Genomic DNA, 21,837 nt, shown 5'->3' with positions numbered 1-21,837 from the left:
CCGTCGATCTCCGCTTTTCTTTTCATCCCTGTTAAAATGTTTTCTATAGTGTCTCTAGCAAAAGTGTTTCTTGTTCACTGTTCTGTGTCACGATCTGTTCGCTCTCTCCTGCTCTTTGCTGTGCGCTGCTTACGCGCTGTCTACAGTATCTACAGTGTCATACGCGGAGTCATACACGCCCCCCCGGCATCTCGCGCCACACTATTTGAGAACCACTGCTTTACGGAAACATTGCGCTACAATTATATGGTATATTGTGTTTTGTTTTCTCTAGTATGCACATGTAGTAAGTGTTTACAGTGAAGTTAAAAGTCAAGTGACATAGATAACTTAGGCTAGGTTGAGTAATGAGGTTGCTGCACACCTATGGACCTGCTGCATTAATCTTCCCCAGTTTACTCTTGTATAGACTTGGAAAAATCATGAATCATAAAATAATAACAAAAAAATACAAGTAACAGAAATATATAATTAAAGCTGCAAGTGGCAATGATGGCCCTCGCCACTGTGTGCACGTCCCTCCCATGCACCCGCCATGGACTAGCAGCTGGCTCTGAATTGTGACCTCTCCTTAATCATGCCCTTTGAAGTGCGACTGCCCCTGAACCATGACCACTTCTATATGCGACTGCCTGCCATGGCATGTAAATGTACCTAGTGTTTCTTTTTAAACTGCAATTTAATAGTGTCTATGTTGTGATGTTACTATAGGCCTGTTTCTGTTGGTTCCTGTCCTCATGGCCCCCACACCTTCCAGCCTGTGCACCCCTTTGAAGACCTTGAACGACAGTCTGAGCTACAGGAGGCGCTACATGGTGAGAGATATCTCGCTGGGGAGGAGCGCATGTACACGCTTCATGGGCCAAAAAGTATTTTGGCTTAATCTCTGGCTCACCAGGATAAAGCCAGAGCAAAAAAAGTAAAGAAAAGCTAAGATTATATTTAGATTTGTTAAGATAATGGCATCCCAAAGATTTTTCAAAGAACATTTACTTGTAAAACCTTTTATTTTCAAAAAGGCTTTTTATGCTTTAACTTTTGAATATAGGAGGCCAATTTAAACATTCTGAAGAATGCAAGAGTAATAACCAAGTGTTTTTAATTGTTTTTGCAGAAGCACAACTTTCCTATCAACTATGGCATTCGTGTTCATTATGAGGAAATATTTAAACTCTCCAACATAAGCTGGATGGTATGTATGTCTGTCTTTGGATACCATTTAATTTATTGTCTTTTCTGTGAAAGAAGTGCTGTGCTTTATGGGCACTCCCATTTGAGGTTTGTGCTTGTCAAAGGTCATGTTATGTGACACCAGTCTGCAGTGAACTACAATTGAACTATAAGTCTTTATTTCCTGTTTTTCATCTGTTGTTTGCAGAGAGTAAATGTGGAGGGCTTGGATGAGCTGACTCTCCAGAGGCTTTGGTTCCAAGTCAATCAAGGCATCTTAAAAAAGGTATGATGAATCACTACTAGTATTAATCAAATAAATGTAATTTTTTGACATCATTTTTGAGCACGTGGAGCTCTCTGGCCAGGGACTACATTTTCACCATAGATAATATTAATCCAATAATACACTTTTGTACTTTGCAGTTTCTCTTTGAGTTATGTAAGTGCTACTACTAAAAGGTGTATTAGTTGTCACATCTCAAATGTCTCTCTGGACTATGGCCATAAATACGCTATCCAAGACAGTTCTTTGTCATAAAAATAGCAGCAGGGATTGACTGTATTGTAACTCTTCATGAAAGACTTCAAATGAAAAGCTATTGTGTTTTCTAATGAGCACTGAGTTTTTATGCATGCATTTGAAAGATCCATGCACTTGTAAGTTTCAAATGTTTCTGACAAACTGCATTTGCAGCTTATTCGTGTGATGCCAGAAAGACATCCATCCCGGCCATACACTGCAGAGCTAGAGACGCGCCTCCGAGATGCAGAAGGGGTCTTTGTTTTGGCACATCCTGCTGAGGTACGTTCACTGCACCATGACTAATCTATTAATTATGTATACAGGTGTGGGGTATATCATTTTATTTCTAGTTCTACATAACACTAAGGAGACAATTTTGTGATTGAATGCATTTTACTTTGAAGTAGGACTTATTCGAAGTTCACCTTTGGTAAGATGACTAAGATGAAAATTTAGACTATTTTAAATTATACATTTGAGAAGCATGGTGAGTTATGAAATACAAAAAGGTTGATTCTTTGTTGCAAAGGATAGGACAGGACAGCCCTGGCCACAAACTGCCAATCTCCTGGCGTCCCAAGTCGCCTCTTCTCAGTCCATCCCTCCCAGATCATCTGAGCTTTGAGTACCAGAATAACAAACATCATACATTACAAAAGCAGGGTCACATCTCTTCACAGTTATGTGTTAATCAACCTTTGCACTTGAAGACAGTTAAAACAACGCAGTTTCCTATGGGATGGGTCTAATGTCTGGTCTGGGACAGACTGACATGGATCAAATGCATTTGCACAAAGATATATGATAAGAATATTTTCTTCACAACTAGAATACACATCCATTTCCATCACACTATCTCCCTTTTGATTATTATTTAATCATACTTCATAAACAATCATTGTCACAAACACGTCAGTTCCATTAGTTTGTTGATTGAGATGGAGGAAAATTCAACAGTTCACTTTTAAGGAGCATTGTTGTGTTCAGTTCAGCTTACCCATAGCCAGTATGAGTTGTATTCACAAGATGAATGCTGCTTTCACAAGACGGTGGTGTTATTCCCATTGCCTGTCCTCTGTCCCTTTGTCCTCCCTTTGACCACACATGGCTGTAGTCTCCATTTGCATGCAGCTCGGCATCTCTATAGCCACAGCTCCTCTCTGGAATCGTTCTTCTGCCCATGTGTCGATCTTCAGGACTATGGTTGGGGACATGAAGAACAGGTCAAATTCTTTTAAGTCACATAAAAATGGCTGAACTTTCTTAAAGTTTTCCTCCAGTGACAGTTGTGAAACAGAAGGATGGGTTTAATGATGCAGGTCTGGTTCTGCTCAGGGAAAGATCATATGTCCTCCTGCTCAGGAGGGTGCTTTTGGTTTTGGTCCAGCTGGAAAATTATCTTCAGATCATTCAGCTGTCATGGTTGGTTCACTGTGGTTAGCTTTGTCTTGAAGGGTGTTGTCAGGTTACAGTTCTTGTAGTTAATGGAAAAAAGTCTCTAAATGATTACACTTGTTCTCTCATAATCGAATTTTGTAAAACTAAAATCTAAAATCTGCTGTAAAAGAATGCTTTGGTTTAATTACAATTCTGAAAGAAACATTTTGTGTTATTGGTTTGTTGTTAGTGCTGTTAGTGTGTGATTATTTCATAGGAGCATGTGAAGAAAAACAAGAGAAATCATGCAACATCCACATTTCCTGTAACAAAAAAAGTTATTAAAGAAATCGCAGGTGCATAGTCAAGGATGGTCAAGTCAATCAGGTCAGTTTGGATTTGTGATCACTACCAGCTTTTATAAGTCCTTCATTTTGTTTTTAAGAGAACTCATTCAAATGTTGTGAATTCCCGGAAGAGTTTGGTTTCTTCCTTCCAGTTACAGTTGAGGAGGGTTTTTGGTACCAGCTGGACTTTTCTTAGGACACACATGCTATTAAACTCACTGCAGTGATGAGACTCATTGGAGGGATGAGACAAAAACAAATAAAAATAGAAAAAGAAATATAAAGAAACAAAGAAATCTAAAAGAATTGTGGACTTCATCCAATCATTTTCTTATTTCTCTGTTTACATGTGGCTCAAACATTGAACACAGATTTTCTGATAATGCATAATTTACACCCTGCAATTTGAATGATCAGATCCCATGAACACACAAATGTTCACTTGACTTCTAGTGTTGCACTCTTGTTTTGTTATGTTTTCCTACATGTTGCCACAGTTCTTCACACTTAACATTGCGAGTGAGACATGCTAAACATGGTCATTGTCCATCCATCCATCCATTTTCCTCCGCTTATCCGGGGCCGGGTCGCGGGGGCAGCAGTCTAAGCAGGGACTCCCAGACTTCCCTCACCCCGGACACGTCCTCCAGCTCCTCCGGTGGGACCCCAAGGCGTTCCCAGGCCAGCCGAGAGACATAGTCCCTCCAGCGTGTCCTGGGTCTTCCCCGGGGCCTCCTCCCAGTGGGACATGCCCAGAACACCTCCCTAGGGAGGCGTCCAGGAGGCATCCTGAGCAGATGCCCGAGCCACCTCAACTGGTTCCTCTCAACGTGTAGGAGCAGCGGCTCTACTCCGAGCTCCTCCCGTGTGACCGAGCTCCTCACCCTATCCCTAAGGGTGCGCCCGGCCACTCTGCGGAGGAAGCCCATTTCAGGCCGCTTGTATCCGCGGACCTTGTCCTTTCGGTCATTACCCAGAGCTCATGACCATAGGTGAGGGTAGGAACGTAGATTGACCGGTAAATCGAGAGCTTCGCCTTCCGGCTCAGCTCCTTCTTTACCACAATGGACCGATACAGCGACCGCATCACTGCAGACGCTGCACCGATCCGCCTGTCAATCTCCCGCTCCATCCTTCCCTCACTCGTGAACAAGACCCCGAGATACTTGAACTCCTCACTTGGGGCAGAGACTCACCACCCACCCGGAGAGAGCAAACCACCTTTTCCGGTCGAGAACCATGGCCTCGGATTTGGAGGAGCTGATTCTCATCCCAGCCACTTCACACTCGGCTGCAAACCGCCCCAGTGCCTGCTGCAGGTCCTGGCTTGATGAAGCCATCAGGACAACATCATCTGCAAACAGCAGAGATGAAATCCTGTGGTTCCCAAACCAGGGCCCCCTCCAGCCCTGGCTGCGCCTAGAAATTCTGTCCATAAATATAATGAACAGAACCGGTGACAAAGGGCAGCCCTGGCGGAGTCCAACATGCACCGGGAACAGGTCTGACTTACTGCCGGCAATGCGAACACAGCTCCTGCTCCGGTCATACAGGGACCGGACAGCCCTTAGCAAAGAGCCCCGGACCCCATACTCCCAGAGCACCCCCCAAAGGACACCACGAGGGACACGGTCGAATGCCTTCTCCAGATCCACAAAACACATGTGGACTGGTTGGGCATACTCCCATGAGCCCTCGAGGACCCGATGAGCTGGTCCAGTGTTCCACGACCAGGACGAAAACCACACTGCTCCTCCTGAATCCGAGGTTCGACTATCGGTCGGATTCTCCTCTCCAGTACCCTGGAATAGACCTTACTGGGAAGGCTGAGGAGTGTGATTCCCCTGTAATTGGAACACACCCTCCGGTCCCCCTTCTTATACAGAGGGGACCACCACCCCGGTCTGCCATTCCACAGGTACTGTCCCCGACCGCCACGCGATGTTGCAGAGACGTGTCAGCCAAGACAGCCCCACAACATCCAGAGACTTGAGGTACTCAGGACGGATCTCGTCCACCCCCGGAGCCTTGCCACCGAGGAGCTTGCCAACCACCTCAGTGACTTCAGCCAGGGTGATGGACGAGTCCGCCTCTGGGTCCCCAGTTTCTGCTTCCTCTTCGGAAGACGTGACAGTGGGATTGAGGAGATCCTCAAAGTATTCCTTCCACCGCCCGACAACATCCCCAGTCGAGGTCAGCAGCTCTCCACCCGCACTGTAAACAGTGTTGGTGAAGCACTGCTTCCCCCTCCTGAGGCGTCGGACGGTTTGCCAGAATCTCTTTGAGGCCGTCCGATAGTCCTTCTCCATGGCCTCTCCGAACTCCTCCCAACCCCGAGTTTTTGCCTCTGTGACTGCCCGAGCCGCGGCCCGCTTGGCCCGCCGGTACTCATCAGCTGCCTCAGGAGTCCCACGAGCCAACAAGGCTCGATAGGACTCCTTCTTCAGCTTGACGGCATCCCTTACTTCCGGTGTCCACCACCGGGTTCGGGGATTGCCGCGGTGACAAGCACCACAGACCTTACGACCACAACTACGAGCAGCCGCATCGACAATAGAGGTGGAGAACATCACCTGACAGAGGGCTCCGCCAGACGTTCCCAGCAGACCCTCACAATGCGCTTGGGTCTGCCAGGTCTGTCCGGCTTCCTCCTCCGCCAGCGGATCCAACTCACCACCAGGTGGTGATCAGTTGACAGCTCAGCCCCTCTCTTCACCCGAGTGTCCAAGACACGCGGTCGGAGGTCAGATGACACGACAACAAAGTCGATCATCAACCTCCGACCTAGAGTGTCCTGGTGCCATGTGCACCAATGGACACCCTTGTGCTCGAACATGGTGTTTGTTATGGACAAGCTGTGACTAGCACAGAAGTCCAATAACAAAACACCGCTCGGGTTCAGATCGGGGAGGCCGTTCCTCCCAATCACGCCCCTCCAAGTGTCACTGTCGTACCCACATGGGCGTTGAAGTCCCCCAGGAGAACAACGGAGTCCCCGGTTGGTGCACTGTCTAGTACCCCTCCCAGGGACTCCAAGAAGGCCGGGTACTCTGCACTGCTGTTTGGCCCGTAGGCCGACACAACAGTGAGAGACCTGTCCCCGACCCGAAGGCGCAGGGACGCGACCCTCTCGTTCACCGGAGTGAACCCCAACACGCAGTGGCTGAGCTGTGGGGCAATGAGCAAGCCCACACCAGCTCGCCGCCGCTCCCCGCGGGCCAACACCAGAGAAATGGAGAGTCCCAACCCCTCTCAAGAAGTTGGGTTCCAGAGCCCGAGCTGTGCGTGGAGGTGAGGCCGACTATATCTAGCCGGTAACGCTCAACCTCCCACACAAGCTCAGGCTCCTTCCCCCCCAGCGAGGTGACGTTCCACGTCTAGTCTCCATGTCCGGAGATCCGGTCGTCGAGGTCCCCGCCTTCGACTGCCGCCCGGATCTCTTTGCACCCACCCCCATTGTCTTCTAATTAATATTTCAAATTAGCACTTAATTTACTCATTTTAATACTCTAGGTCCACCATCTCTACCATCAGCGTGACTATACACTGTAATGTTTCCATCTATGCTCGGAGATCAGAACTCGTACCTTGGAGTTACGTTTTCTCACAGTTTCAGTGTTCCAGTGCTCAAAGCAGGAAAAAACAATGACCAGTACATTACAATATATGTACAATAATCACAAGCAATATAAACTAGGAAAGTGCTTGAATCAACAAAAAATGCTGATCGATTCAAGTTAATTCATCAAGCCAGACATTATTTTTGCAATTGTAATTTATAATTCAATGTCTGAAAGAAATGGTGCTTTTGGTGACATTAGCTCCATTTATTATTAGCATAACGGCACATTATAGCGCATTTATAACAGCCGAGTCTCAATTGCTATGCATGAGTAGGTTCAAAGGAATGGGGGGACAAGAGGGGGCAACTAAAGGGAAAATAATACCAGAACGATCAATATCTTAACTGATATCAGAGTTTATCCGAATTGCAGGGCACAGCCAGTGTTGGATTTTTCTGACTTGGGTCGAGCTCGGGGTTCTGAAATGTTGCCCAAGCTTCCGAGGAATTCTGAAATAGAAAGGTCTTCCAGTTTGAATTTACAAGTCAGAACTTGGAACCTTCAGGGACAAATGGAATGCAGTGTAGTTTTATCCTGCAAAACTTCAGGATCATGTTATTTATAGCACTTTTTGAAACCTTTTTTTTTTTTTTAGCTCAGTTTTTAATATCATATCATGGAGAAGAAGTGCAGCGTGCACAGTTCAAATGACAGAAGTTTACAGATTGTTGAATTGTGTGAAATAAAGCTGTTTTTGTCTGTATCCATGGTGCTTGTGCAAAGAGCTAGCTATGAAAACCTTCTGACATGCTACAAATGTTTTACAGCAAATGAGGTAAAAGACCTTCCTGATGAATACTTTGAGTGAATTGCACGTCTCATCACCAACGAAAAGACAGAGAACAATAACAGTGAGGCTTAGGAGACGGTATTCCTGTGTTTCCAGAGTCACCTGGTTTGCTAACTGTGATGCCTGAGCTGCAGGACACTGATGAGGGACACTTTGGTCCTGAGGGCTGCTACTTTCCTCAAACTGCCCTGACAAAGGATCTGCTGACCCTACCTGGACTGGTCAGGTAGGGCCAGGGTTAAGCTGCACTGAGACCTTTGACTGAGAAGGCAAAAATGGGGTACACATGTCACGGCAGCTAAACTTGAATTTTCTTTGATAAAAGGAGAAACTTCTCTTACTATCAGCAGTGCAGTAGCCTAACCCGCTGTGGCCTGAAGTTGCAGAATTGAGGCAAAGACAATTCTTCAGTGAAAATGTGGAAGGAGACAATGATGGACAAAGATTTTGGGGAGGGTAAATGTATTGAATGAAGTGGTGACTGAGCATGAGCTATGGGACAGTTTTTGTTTGCTCAAGTCTGCAACAAAATGTATAAATGTGTGCCATGTTTGTTTTTTGTTCTGTTTTTGTTTATTGTGAAAAAGACTGAATTATTATTATTATTTTATTTCTTTATATCCCTTTATACTCTAATCATGTATTTTGAATTAAAAAAAAAATCCTTTATTGGCATTAGTTAACACATAGCTTTAATAACTTAAAACTCTCAATATCAGATTTTTTTTTTTTTTTTTTTTTTTTAACTCAGTGGGAAAAATGGGAAATGTCCAAAACCAAAAGGTGTCCAAGACTGGTCCATGGCTAAAAAAAAGCTCATAATTAATAGTTGATTCTTTATAATATGCCCCTTTTAAGAATTCAGTTATTTCTTTTTTTCTGTATAACTATGTACAACCCTTAACAACCCTTAATAAAATAAAAGTTGAGGTGTGTATTTTATCTATCTGCATTTTGAATATAATGTAATGTAACTAGATAAGGCTTTGCTTTAATACAGGTGTACATTTCAAGTGTGTCTGTGTGCAGGTGTTCCAACAGGAGCTTCCAGACTCGGTCCAAGACATTTGGGATCAGTTAACTGAAGAGCCAGAAAAAGTGTCCAGCTGGAGATATGCCACTCCGAAGTCCCTCGTGGACAACTTGTGCCACACCATGCGCTGTCTTTTCAGCCAATGTTTTACCACAGAAGCACAGCACGACTGTGAGTAGGACATGTCGCTAATGTCCTAATGATATGAAGGTGTGGAATAAAATCATATACGTTTTTAAATTCTGTAATTCTGTAATAACAGCTGTTGCTGTGGCCAAGAGACAGTCTGTTATATTACCAGCACATTTTTTAGATGTCACCACAGATTAGAAGTTGAAACTGAGCCAAATCAAAATTTAAGATTTTTTGCGATTTTTTTCTCTAAACAGTTGTATAATTGAAAATTAACTGAGTGCTAACTTACTTTATTGTTTCTATTTGCTGTTAAACTCTATTTTGTGTACAATGAACTATAATGTAAACTATATATTGTACATAGCTTATACCATATATATTGCATATCAGTTTTCAAAGGAATGTACAAAAAGGTTGTTTGTTGCTCCTCCAGTCTATTAACAGCTTAAAGTAGACCTCCTGTTTTGTACTATATGCAGTTGTCATCAGTAGACACTAAACAGACTTAGTTAATGATGATGAATGTGGAAGGGCTTGGAACAAAAGCAGAGCTTTTAGGGGTTGTGTTTTTGACATCCTTTAACATCTATATCCAAGACGGGAAACAGTTTGGCTCCAACATGACAGGATTAAGTACATGTGACTGCATTTATCATGAAACACTGTCTACATTGTAAGGCCACTGAAGCCTCCTTAGTAGCCATCCTCTGTCAGCAGGTCTAATTGGAACTTAAATGAAATTGTGCACTGTATATTACCACTGCTTTAAAGTTTTTCACAAAAACTACTTTCTTCAAATCCAACATTTGTTAAAAGTACTAGAGTAGTAAAAACGTCCTTATAAAAAGAAGTGTAGGAGCACCTTGTACTGACATTTGTGGAGTCATGTTGTTAAAATTGAAATTGTAAATTCAGTTATGTAAATCCAGTATCAGCATGAGATCAAATGGTAACAAATGGAAATAAATTGAGAATTACATTGAAAATTACATTTGGTTCAATAATGGGTTTCCTCCTCTTCTTTCAGATTGTGACACATCACATTGCAGGAGAGGTAGGAAGAAGAATATGAATCCAAAAAGCTGAGAATAAACCATGAAGGTGAACTTCTTCATGGAATCATATTTTAGTCTGCCCCTAAAGCAAAGAGGACTGCAGAAGGACAATTGACACTGGCAGTGCCAGTCTTGACTTATGGACACCTGTGCAATGAGGATGAAGAATATCAGATGAACACACTTGGCAACAGACACGATATGGCATAATATGATTTTGTTATTATACTTCATATCATTACAAAGAGACAGATGTTTAAGAGATTTGTTATACAAGTTATATGCATATTCAATCATGTTAAATGATGTTTAAAGAAGGAAGAGAAGGAGCTGATTCAGGAATAGAAGGATACAGGAATCTCTGGAATAGGAGAATGGTCTCCAGCAGTCAGGATATGATAACTGTTGCACGTGCTGTGCACCAGTGGACCTGCCCGCTCACTGCACAAGAAGCCTACATGGAAGAACTATACGCAAAGGTTCATGTCTCCCTGACTTTGTACTATAAGTAAATATTACTGCTATGAATGCACGAGCTACAGCCAGAACCAACACATGGACCCAACTTCAAAGTAAAGCCAAAAACTGCTGTTGTCTATATATTTTGCGAATGCCTTAACTTAATGTGCCATTATGATATGCATTGCTGCCTATCCAAAGGTCTAGGACTAATGCAAGAGATTGTTAAATATTCAAAGCTGTATGCACAATGGAACCACAGTTGGAACAATAGAAATACTTTTATACAGAAAATGGAAGTCTAGCATTTGGTGAGAACTGAAGATATATATGCACTACATGAATTTATTTTAGCACAATCTTGGCAAATTTCTGAGCATTAAACAAAACAATGAATTGGCCTCCACAACAACCACATTTGATTTATGATTTATATGAATAAAAGATAAAGTGAAACTGGATTGACCAATAATTTGAATGTTAATGTTCTGCTCTAATGTTCTGTTATCTCAACTTTACAACACCTTCGTTTTTTAGAATGTATTTATTATTAAATGTAACTCTTCGGCAGGGAGAATGAACATGTTACAATTATAGAGATTAAGTAGCGCTGTCAGATGGTTAGACATACAGCCTTAGGCAGGCATCACAAACTCACAAATTCTCTCCAAAACTCACTGGCACTAACAATAAATCAAAACTATAATAGTAAAAAGCAATTTAGAATGTTGCCTGTGGTCTGAAATTGAGATTCTAGAAATAGATTTTATATGCAAGATATTGAATGTATTTATTTTTTTTTATGTATAGACTTCATTTTGAAAGAAAAAATAAAATGGCTGTGTAGCAATCATTGTTTTCCGGCTATCTCTATGTGTCAAAGGTGTAGGCCTTTATGTATAAATATAATTGATTTATTGATTAAACAGTCACATACCTGGATTTTTGTCCTACTTTGTAACTGCCGACGATGCTGTGTAGACACTTCTGCTCTCTTTTACATCTAATTTTGCTGCTCTTACAGTCACAAGATGGCCGCCATTGCCAGAGTACCAGTATCCATATCACTCTAGTTTTCATTGTAACTCAGTCCGGTGTGACCAGATAATACCCCATAAAAATGATAAAGTTGTTGAATTATAATAACACAGGCCTACGCTAAAATCATTGAATGATATATGGACCATTACAGCTATAAAGTAAGATAATGTCATTATTTAAGTTTTGTTTTGCAATTCCCCGGAAGTGCTTCGATTTGTGTTTGTTGTGACGCCGGTGGAGCACGCGCAGATACCGAGGTTATAACGATGTCGTCCAGCGGAGAAATGGAGTTACCGAGCCGTCTCCCGCTGCTTTTAACCCACGAAGGAGTCCTCCTCCCGGGCTCCACTGTCAGGTTCAGCGTCTATTCTCCGAGAAATATGCAGTTGGTGAAGCACCGGCTTTTAAGGGGGACTTCTTTGAAAAGCACCATTATTGGAGTCATTCCTGACACGAAAGACCCGGAGCATGAGATAGAGGATTTACCCTCGCTGCACAAGTAAAGATCGTCTTGAGTTTGCCTTGATCCGTGATTTAGACATTTGCTTTTATGGAATGTGATCACATTATATCACAGGGGGCGGGCCTCTGGGCTGCAAATCGAGTTTTGGCCAATAAATTGTTACTTTATGTGCTTGAGTTAGTTAAGAGCTTGCTTATTTTAAGACTAACAAGTATAGGCTACTGAAATAAAGTTGATCTTTTACGCTTCCCAATTTAGGGGAGGACAGCAAACATTACAGGCCTTCAGCTGTCTGGAAAAGTTCACTCGACTGTGACATCCGAGTCTTGGTTTGCACATAGCAGTAGATGGGCCTAGATGTGGACTTTACTCTGACACTGACATGCAGACACATTCAGCGTGTATTAACCAGCACACAGTCCACAACAAACTCAAATACAAGCCGCAGGCAGCACCAGTTTATTTACAGACCTCTTAAAAGTTAGGAAAAATACAGAAATGATGACCTCCCCAACAATATTTTTGGAGGAGTGGCTACAGCAGATCCCAGGACAGATATCTCAGTCCAGAAAAGTGCAGTAATAGGAACAGCAAATTGGTGATTTTTAATATGTTACTTTGCATTTTACCATTTGAAGTGCTAGTGTCACAACAAGATTGTGACTATAGTTTATAATATAAGTAGCAACTGATGAAACTATGCAAAATATAAAAAATGTCATATTCTATTCAGTGATACATTTTTGTTAAGAAAACTTGGAATGAAAAATTCCATTCTTTACAAAGTTGGTGGGTTTGTCAACTCCGTCAGCCACACATTTTAAAATGTTATTTATGATGTAATAATATACATTATATGAAACTTAAACAATGAAATGTCAATTTAACCCATTCATAAGTTCACAAATAACATTGTAGCACATTTAAAGACAACAGGTGGATTTGTCTCTGTCAGCGACCGGTCAACTCTGTCAAATTGCTATGCTGACCTCATTCAAGGCTTAGACTCACTTCAGTATTGTTTAAATAAATGTGTCATAATAGAGTGACAAAGATGATATTTTCCAGCTGTGTCAGGAATTTTAGTATTGTTGGTCTTAAATATATAAAGTGTAAAAGTGACTAGGCTTTTTGTGGTAATGCTGCATTCAGTAGAGGAAGGGTAACAAAATAGCGCCTGCAGAGATTCAATGAGGTTTTGGAAAATTTCTGACAAAGTTGATAAAAAGACAGGACACTACGTTTACCTTAAGCATTTTTTATATATTTAACACCTTTTAAAACAATATAATGCAATTTATTTAATGGGGGAGGGCACAAAAATGACATGAACTTTCAAAATGGCTACAGTATAAAGATCTCCTTTAGATTTAACTTTGTAAGTATGCCAGTTACAATATTCTGAAACTATACAAATTGCTGTGTTTTAGAGAGAATTTGTTTTGTCCTGACTCTCAGGAATCACAGATGTTTTGTATTTTTCATGTCTTTGTTTCTGTGTAGGGTTGGCACTGCAGGGATAGCAGTACAGGTTGTGGGTAGTAACTGGCCAAAGCCCCACTACACCCTTCTCATCACTGGATTGTGCCGTTTTAGTGTGTCTAGTGTGCTCAAAGATCGTCCTTTTGTGCTGGCAGAGGTATAATTTGTAATACTGGATAAAAATAACATAATAATTGTATTAATTATCTTGTAATACGGAATGATAATATTTCAGGTGGAGCAGTTGGATAAACTGGAGCAGTATACCAGTCCTGCATCAGAGGGTGCAGATGGGGAGCTAGGAGAGTTGTCCCAGAAGTTTCACCAGGCTGCTATACAGGTGTGTGTTTACATTTAGTAGCTTTACGTTTGGTTTACATTTGTTCATATTTATAAAAAGAACAGGGAAACCTCCAAAATCTCAAAATCAGTATAACTAGAAATAAGCAGCATTTGTTCTGAATGTTTCTCAGTGAATTGTTATGGATTGTGTCTAGGCCTTGGCAAGAAGTTCGATAAACGATAATATTGAAACAAATTTATGCCACTGTCACAATAATCTAAGAGCAGATTTAAACCACAAAAACTATTTTAAAAATGTACAATATTGTTTAAAAAAAATCATGAGCTACATAAATAATATACATAAATAAATAGCAGAATTTACTTAATTTGCATCTGTAATGAGTCATAGAGGTTATTAATTCAAACTTTTACAGCTTAAATCTTATCACCTAGCCAAAAAATAACCAAAAATCTCCCAGTAGTGCAAATAAAATGTACACAGGATAAATACCCCCAAAATATGGTTCCAACTTTCATATATTGAATTATAAGTCGATATAGTAATTATAATGACAGGCCTAATAGTGACCACTGCAGCCAGTGATTGATGAAAGTGCTGTTGGTAACCCTGGTTCAACTGTGCGTGTGTTCATGTTCGTGTGTGCAGTTGTTAGGTATGTTGGATATGTCTGTTCCCGTGGTTGCCAAGTTTAGGCGTCTTCTGGACAGTCTGCCCAAGGAAACACTTCCAGATGTGGTAGCATCGATGATCCGTACTTCAAACAAGGAAAAATTGCAGGTAAAGCTACTACTTTGTGCAGGTAAATTGCAACTTATTTTTATCTAGCAAATCACTTTTTTTCTTCCTTGCAGGTTTTGGATGCTGTGACCTTGGAAGAAAGATTCAAAATGGCTTTACCAATGCTGACCCGACAAATCGAAGCACTTAAGCTTCTTCAGAAAACCAGAAAGGGTAATCCTGACAACGAAAAGAGGGTTTGTACCTAATATGTTTTTTTATTTTAATTTTAGTTCTGTGTTGAAAAATAAAAACATACTGTATTTGTTAAGGTGTCTTTGGTGCATAAAGGGTTCCCTGGGCGACAGTTTAATCTGGATGAGGAGAATGAGGATGAGGACAGTGATGACACCACAGCACTAGAGAGGAAGATCTATGGAGCTAACATGACTGAGGCAGCACTGAAAGTCTGCATCAAAGAGCTCAAGAGGTACCTACATGCTATAGTAGTTCTTTTTGGACACATCATTTCTGTTTTTTGGTTTATTTCTGTGTAGGCTAAAAAAGATGCCCCAGTCCATGCCTGAGTATGCTCTTACTAGAAATTACTTGGACTTAATGGTGGAGTTGCCATGGAACAAAAACAGCAAAGGTTAGTAAAACATTTTTGATCCCAACATTTTGCCAAGATCAGAAAGTTCTAAAGCTGCTGAAGAATTTTCCTTTTTCCTGGGGCCAGCCAGGGCTTAACATATGAGACCATCAGAGTAGAATTGTCTCTAAACATTTTCTTCTGCTTCTCCTACATTGAACATTTTCAGAAGTTAAATAAACAACAAAAACATGCAAATGCTAATTAAAAAACACAAAGAGGAACATACTTTACTTCAGAAGTATAAAATGTGAACATCATATAAAAGTATAATATTTTGCCACAACAAAGTGTGTAGATAATCCAAACAAACATGAATCTAGTGAGTTATACTGAACCTCCTATGGGACTCTTGCCATTTTCAGATTGCCTGGACATTAGAGCAGCTCGGACTTTTCTAGACAATGACCACTATGCCATGGACAAGCTGAAGAGACGTGTGCTTGAGTATCTGGCTGTCCGACAGCTGAAGACCTCACTAAAGGTGCTTATAGACTTGACTGTGTTTTGTGTGTTGATTTTTATTTTAAATGACAATGGTACACATTTCTGTCCAGGGCCCCATACTGTGTTTTGTAGGCCCACCGGGTGTTGGTAAGACAAGTGTGGGGCGATCTATAGCTCGGACCCTGGGCAGAGAGTTTCACCGCATTTCTCTTGGAGGAGTGTGTGACCAGTCAGACATCAGAGGACATAGGTTAGTATGAAATCTGAACTTTTACATCGGGTGGGGACTAGAGACAGAATGTTAACTGCTGTGATCAGTTTTTAGGGTAAAATAAAAGAATAATCTACACTGAACATGTCTGAGCTGAATGCCACTTGCTTTTGGACTTTTTGTGAGAAAAACAAGATGATTGGAGAGGGGCTTAAGTCAATGTTTGAGAAAATTGTTCAGTTGACTTAAAATTTGGCATAGTTGTTCTCTAAATGATTTTCACATCTTTTAAAATTAAACTGATAATTGTTTTATCTAATTTCTATAATAATAATAATCATAGTAATAACATGTACATCCAGAGAAAGATTTCAACATGTCTTCTGGACCATCTGAATGTTCTGACTCAACAAACGGCTATTATAATGAGTGCTATAGGATTTAGCAGGTCCAGTGGGAATTCAAATGCAATTTTTCAGCATTCAGACTCACTCTAGTACAGTGAAAATGGCATGTAAAGACCCTTAATGGGTAAACCTGACCTTATAACCTCAGAGGAAAATATGTTGGCATTACAAATTGTAATGTCATTTGTTACTCTCACAAATCAGTTCCGTAGTTAAAGGGGAATAACAGTGCAATTGTCTTACATTAAATATTTACTGAACTTTTTGTACCTGTTCTTTATACACATCAGCGGCATGTCATTCATCTTGAGGAATATTTTGGGGTATATTTGAAGCTATTTTGGGGTATTTCTTGTGTGCAAACAAAGCGGTAAATTAGCTGGCAGACTTCAGATTAACCTGAAAGGCTTTGATGAGCTTCAGGATTCTGGACACTTCTGATGCATGTTGAGAACCATGTGTTCAAAATAACAACTGCAGGAGGTTAAGATACAAACATGAGTGCTGTTTAAAAAGCTCACTCTTCAATTTGATTGTCATAAATGAAATGACATTGAAGTTTGAAGAGATGACTTTGTTTTCCCAAATTGTTTTGTCAGACTTTTCTTGTATCGTTTTATGATAATGCTTTATGTATATTGTAAACTGTCAATCCTGATGGTGCGTTTCCTAGTATAAATAACTCATAACATGACAAGCCTTGATGTACATTCTGATGTGATTATTGTGCCCTTCTGCCTTCTAAGAAAATCTTCCTGTTTTACTGAGAATAACTTTGCTTTTCTCTTCCCTTCTCACATCTCCAGACGCACGTATGTGGGCAGCATGCCGGGCCGTATAATCAATGGGCTGAAGACAGTAGGAGTGAATAACCCTGTGTTCCTTTTGGATGAAGTGGATAAACTGGGAAAGAGTCTGCAGGGAGACCCTGCTGCGGCACTGCTAGAGGTAAGCTTAATTCTTTCTCACATTACTTGTGTTGAGGGCCCAACTCAAGCTGAGGGAAATGTATACATTAGGAAGATTATAATATAGTTTTGGCACTTGGAGCCCCCAGAACAGGATATGAGATACGAGTCTTTCCCTGGGAGTCTTGACTCTGGTGGTGGTTAAAAATGAAAAAGGCCTGAAAAAATAAACTGATGAATCCTTGGCAGAGGTGAAGCTGTGGTCCCCAAACCCAACACCGTCAGCCCCCCTGCGCCTAGAAACTGTTTATAAATGAACAGAACTGGTGACAAAAGACATCGATTGCCAACATGCACTGGGAAGTCTGACTTGCTGCTGCCAAAGCGATGGTAGGATTGAGTGTTAATACAAACAATAATATTTTTTAAATGGATTGACACTGACAGTCCAATGCATTATGACTGGTGTACCCATGTGATGGAAGTGATATAGTTGGAAAAAAAACTTTTGTAGGCTTATATTATTATATTATATATTATATTATTTTTAATAATAATCATCATCAATGTTTTCTAAATGAACTTGATCCTTCATAGGTCCTTGATCCAGAGCAGAACCATAGCTTCACAGACCATTACCTAAATGTGGCCTTTGACCTCTCTCAAGTCCTCTTCATTGCCACTGCTAACACCACAGCGACCATTCCCCCAGCACTGCTCGATCGAATGGAGGTCTTGCAGGTAGCAGGTGGGTTTACATGTCAGGTCCCAAGACCTCTCTACATTTTCTTTTCTCCAAAATGACCAGTTTTTACTTTGTATAAAAGGCCACGGTCTATATGTGTCAAGATGTACAACATGAGCATTTTGAAAATGGAAAAAGGTTGGAAGTAACTGTTTATTATGACATTAGGGAATAATTATAACAGTAGCATCGTCTTAACCACATATTTTGTTATTTAAGGTTGTCATATTGTTCCTCATGTGCTTTGAGTGTATACCCCTCTACATTTGTATTTGCCATAGGGTACACGCAGGAGGAAAAGATGGAGATTGCTCATAGGCACTTGATCCCAAAGCAGTTGGAAGAGCATGGACTGACTCCTCAGGAGCTACATATCCCACAATGCACCACTCAGGAAATTATCAGCAGGTAAACACCACTCAGGCTCAAAGTAAAAACTTATATATTTTGAAGTACTTTGTCAAAGTTTTTCATGGATCAATAATGTTTGTCTAAGTAAGTAAGTAAGATTTGATAGGGAGCTTTTAACTCTCCTACTGGGACCCGGTAGTGTAGTAGTCTTAGTGTACATGTTGTGTGCTTGTGTGTGGTTTCAGGTACACTCGTGAAGCAGGAGTGAGATCTCTAGAGAGGAAGATTGGGACCGTGTGTCGTGCAGTGGCTGTGAAAGTGGCTGAGGGTCAAAATATCTCCAACATGGAGAGTCTGACCCCTGAATGCCAGGGTCAGCAGGCGGGTGAGAGTAGTCTCTCCCAAAACAGCTTCTAACACACCACTCTGCTCTCTTCAAGGAGATTTTAATTACATCCAGTTAGGTTTTGATTTGGTCAGAAAGCATAATATTAATACTTTCTTTTCTTTGTTTCTGTAATAAATTATTAACGGTTACTCGTAAACTGAAATAGGAAATATCATCTAGATTTAATTCAGGGTTGTTTTGCAAACTAGTTAAATGTATGTTTAGTATTTACTTGTTAATTGTGTAATTTTGTTATTGACCTTTATTTAACCAGGAAACACTTTTTTCAGAGGGTCATGTCCCCAGAGGGCAGCCTATTGTATGTTTTTCATGACTGACACATAACATAACAATGTGCTTAAATGGCAGGTAATGTCATTGTCTTAAATTTGTGTTTTTCTTCTTTCTTTCTTCCTTTTAATTTAATTTAATTTTTTTACATTTTAGGGTGTTTCTGTTGGGTAAAGATGAATAATTGAATGCTTATTTTCAGCTAAGGAAGCTCCTCCTGAGATGCCCATAGTAATAGACCATGCTGCCCTCAGAGACATCCTGGGCCCTCCTGTGTTTGACATGGAGGTAAACTTCTGCACCTCAACAATAAAATGTGTGGAGGCGTTATAACACTACATTTGTGTTGGATGAATACTGACACATCTTTCATTTAAGACTAAAAGGAAAGCTGTCTCTCACCTCTTCTTTTCTTTTTCCTTTTCTTTTTCTGTTTGTTATTCACCCTCTTGTGTCTTTGGGTCATTGTTTGAAGTCGTTTTGGTTTCACAGATGTTTGACCATGTGTCTTGTTAGGTGTCAGAGCGCCTCACTCTGCCAGGTGTAGCCTTAGGTCTGGCCTGGACTCCTATGGGTGGTGAGATCATGTTTGTGGAGGCCAGTCAGACAGAAGGGGAGGGGCAGCTCACTCTCACTGGTCAGCTGGGTGATGTCATGAAAGAGTCGGCGCACCTCGCCATCAGTTGGCTACGGGCTAATGCAAAGGCCTACCAGCTCACGAACAGTAAGTTACACTTAGACTGATTCTGTTGGCTTCTGATGCCAGTGTATCAGAACCTACATTTACATAGCCTAAATAATCAGGTAACTAGTTTTGTGGATGTCTTAAAGCAGTAACTTTCTGGAGGTACTGGCAGGCACGTCACCTGCACGATTGCATGGAAACAGAAAGATAAAACCATACTCGGGAATGTATAGATAGATGAACTTTATGTCATACTGTGGAATTTTATAGCCAAAAGGAAGAACACGAAGAACACACTTAAGAACGCACTTAAAAAGCTACACGGTGGGGCTTTTGCTTGGTTTCTAACCCTGAGTAAATGGATATGGTTACAATGGTATAAAACATAAAGCCACACATAAACCATATAGCCTCATTTTAGACATGCCTAATCTTAAATGTACTTATGAACAGTTGTAGGGGCTCCAGATCCACTAGAAGGCTCTGACATCCACCTCCATTTCCCTGCTGGAGCAGTCACAAAGGACGGCCCTTCGGCAGGCGTTACTATAGTGACGTGCCTGGCTTCTCTTTTCAGCGGGAGACTAGTGCGCTCAGATGTGGCTATGAGCGGAGAGATCACCTTGCGAGGGCTGGTGCTGCCGGTGAGTTTCCTTACATACTTAGAGCCAAGTGTATCTGCTCCTGCTAGACCAGTGCTCTGTCTCTTCAGGTGGGTGGCATCAAAGACAAGGTCCTGGCAGCTTATCGTGCTGGAGTCAAATGTGTCATTCTCCCCAAGCGTAACGAGAAGGACCTGGAGGATCTACCGGCCAACGTGCGAGCGAATCTGGACTTCATCATGGTCTCAAGCTTGGACCAGGTGCTCAATAGTGCCTTTGATGGAGGCTTTCCAGGGACAGCCAGTGCATGTCCTCAACCCCAGATACTCAGCAAACTCTAATTTTTGAGGAAAATACTATCTCCAAATAGATTTTAGATTTCATTGTGCAATAAGCTACAATCTTTAGACACTTTGATAACAACCAATAACTTAACCAAAAGAAGAAATGTTAGATTAACAAATTAACAATACAAAATTTGTATAACAGAAAATCACATGAAACGCTAACAGTATTTGTTATCGACGGTGCATAAGTGTGAAAGTCTTGCTTTTGTAGTGTTTCTTATTCAGACTTGGGCTGACTTAATAAGGGCATACTGTATGTTAATCTAACCTAATTTTCAAGTAGCAGGTCATTTCACACTTCTGAGACAGAAAGACTGTGTTTTTATTTAATAATAAAAATATGGTAATATAAACCCTATGTTTGTAATCAATGGCCACTTTCTCCAGTAATTTATTTGTAAAGATATTTAAGTACCTTGTCCCTGTCAGTGCCTGTTTCCATGCATTTGACTGACTTCATCCAAAGAAAAACTTGTGCAGATGTAACTTTTCTCCCGCAGCGTACTAATGTGAAACACCAGCGTGTAGTATGTGTTTTGTCATATTGAGACAGGCATGAAAAGATCAATAGAGAGCAGCGGAAAACACTGCACAATACACAGTAGCCTCTTACATCAAACGAATTACATGAACACAAAACACATTGAGCATGCACACGCTTGTAATAGCCTGTATAAACTTAACTTCTTGAGACGATTTACTGTTTCAGAGGTGCAGCACTTATGGATGGCTAATCATATTTAAACTAAAGGAAGTGCCTGGACTGCAGAAAGCTGACTAAAAGAGGCCCTTGCAGTTCACTGGCCATTACGGTGTCATCTATAATCATAGGTGCACATTCTATCTACCCTTTCTGCGCTTGTTTTGCAGGACTGTCTATCTGTCTCCTGAGGTTTGCTGCAGATGGATAGTCTCAGTGGACTCAGACTTGAGTTGTTGGAGGAGTCTATGCACCAGTCTTTTTATTTGCTTTGATTTTGAGAGAGACTGGGAGATTGTTTTTGCACTTCTTAACTGTGTTGTCCAGACAAACCTGAATTATTCATCTAGTAATTCACAGAAACACATGGGCTTTTGTCCCATCTGTTTTTAGTTTGGGCATATACTCTAACCTGGAGTCACAGTGCTCACCGGTCTTCGGACTCTGGGTGATACTGACCTGTATGATTTGTGATATGTCTTTGAGTGGATTACTGTCTGCACCTTCATCTTTCTCTCAGGGACGTCCAGACCTCACTCTGTGATGCAATAGGTATGGTTTATGTGCCAAAATCTTTA

The 21,837-nt window shown here is 41.2% G+C and overlaps 2 protein-coding genes across 3 annotated transcripts in view; both read left to right on the top strand.

Moving 5' to 3' along the window:
- The window catches only part of il34 (interleukin 34), a 31,417-nt gene extending 20,125 nt beyond the window's left edge, over positions 1–11,292 (top strand). The window contains exons 3-8 of one of the 2 annotated variants that reach the window (XM_033968785.2): positions 712–815; positions 1,115–1,192; positions 1,379–1,456; positions 1,868–1,975; positions 8,863–9,037; positions 10,029–11,292. In XM_033968785.2, the coding sequence (XP_033824676.1) occupies positions 712–815; positions 1,115–1,192; positions 1,379–1,456; positions 1,868–1,975; positions 8,863–9,037; positions 10,029–10,087 (602 nt within the window). In that variant the 3' untranslated portion in view covers positions 10,088–11,292. Of the gene's footprint in view, positions 1–711; positions 816–1,114; positions 1,193–1,378; positions 1,457–1,867; positions 1,976–8,862; positions 9,077–10,028 lie in introns of both variants that reach the window. The other variant, XM_055222720.1, reaches the window with a different exon arrangement.
- A 500-nt stretch (positions 11,293–11,792) lies between these two features.
- lonp2 (lon peptidase 2, peroxisomal) lies at positions 11,793–20,918 on the top strand. The gene is made up of 17 exons (XM_033967964.2): positions 11,793–12,055; positions 13,523–13,658; positions 13,737–13,841; positions 14,454–14,585; positions 14,660–14,782; positions 14,858–15,015; positions 15,083–15,177; positions 15,543–15,661; positions 15,735–15,874; positions 17,049–17,190; positions 17,748–17,898; positions 18,177–18,303; positions 18,492–18,631; positions 19,128–19,213; positions 19,442–19,649; positions 20,064–20,254; positions 20,323–20,918. Exons 1-17 carry the CDS (start codon positions 11,823–11,825, stop codon positions 20,551–20,553), a joined length of 2,517 nt encoding a protein of 838 aa, XP_033823855.1. The 5' UTR covers positions 11,793–11,822; the 3' UTR covers positions 20,554–20,918.
- Positions 20,919–21,837: the final 919 nt, after the last annotated feature.

The sequence above is a fragment of the Periophthalmus magnuspinnatus genome, chromosome 6, assembly GCF_009829125.3.
Source record: "Periophthalmus magnuspinnatus isolate fPerMag1 chromosome 6, fPerMag1.2.pri, whole genome shotgun sequence".
NCBI lineage: Eukaryota > Metazoa > Chordata > Actinopteri > Gobiiformes > Gobiidae > Periophthalmus > Periophthalmus magnuspinnatus.
Note: the sequence above shows the minus strand (reverse complement) of the source record. Positions and strands in the feature narration are given on the sequence as shown.

Excerpts from the sequence above, each read along its gene's own strand:
- lonp2 (XM_033967964.2), top strand. The coding sequence starts at position 11,823 with ATGTCGTCCAGCGGAGAAATGGAGTTACCGAGCCGTCTCCCGCTGCTT. Across the intron at positions 14,586-14,659 it reads CAAACAAGGAAAAATTGCAG|GTTTTGGATGCTGTGACCTT; the intron begins GTAAAGCTACTA and ends TCTTCCTTGCAG. Across the intron at positions 15,178-15,542 it reads ATGGAACAAAAACAGCAAAG|ATTGCCTGGACATTAGAGCA; the intron begins GTTAGTAAAACA and ends TGCCATTTTCAG.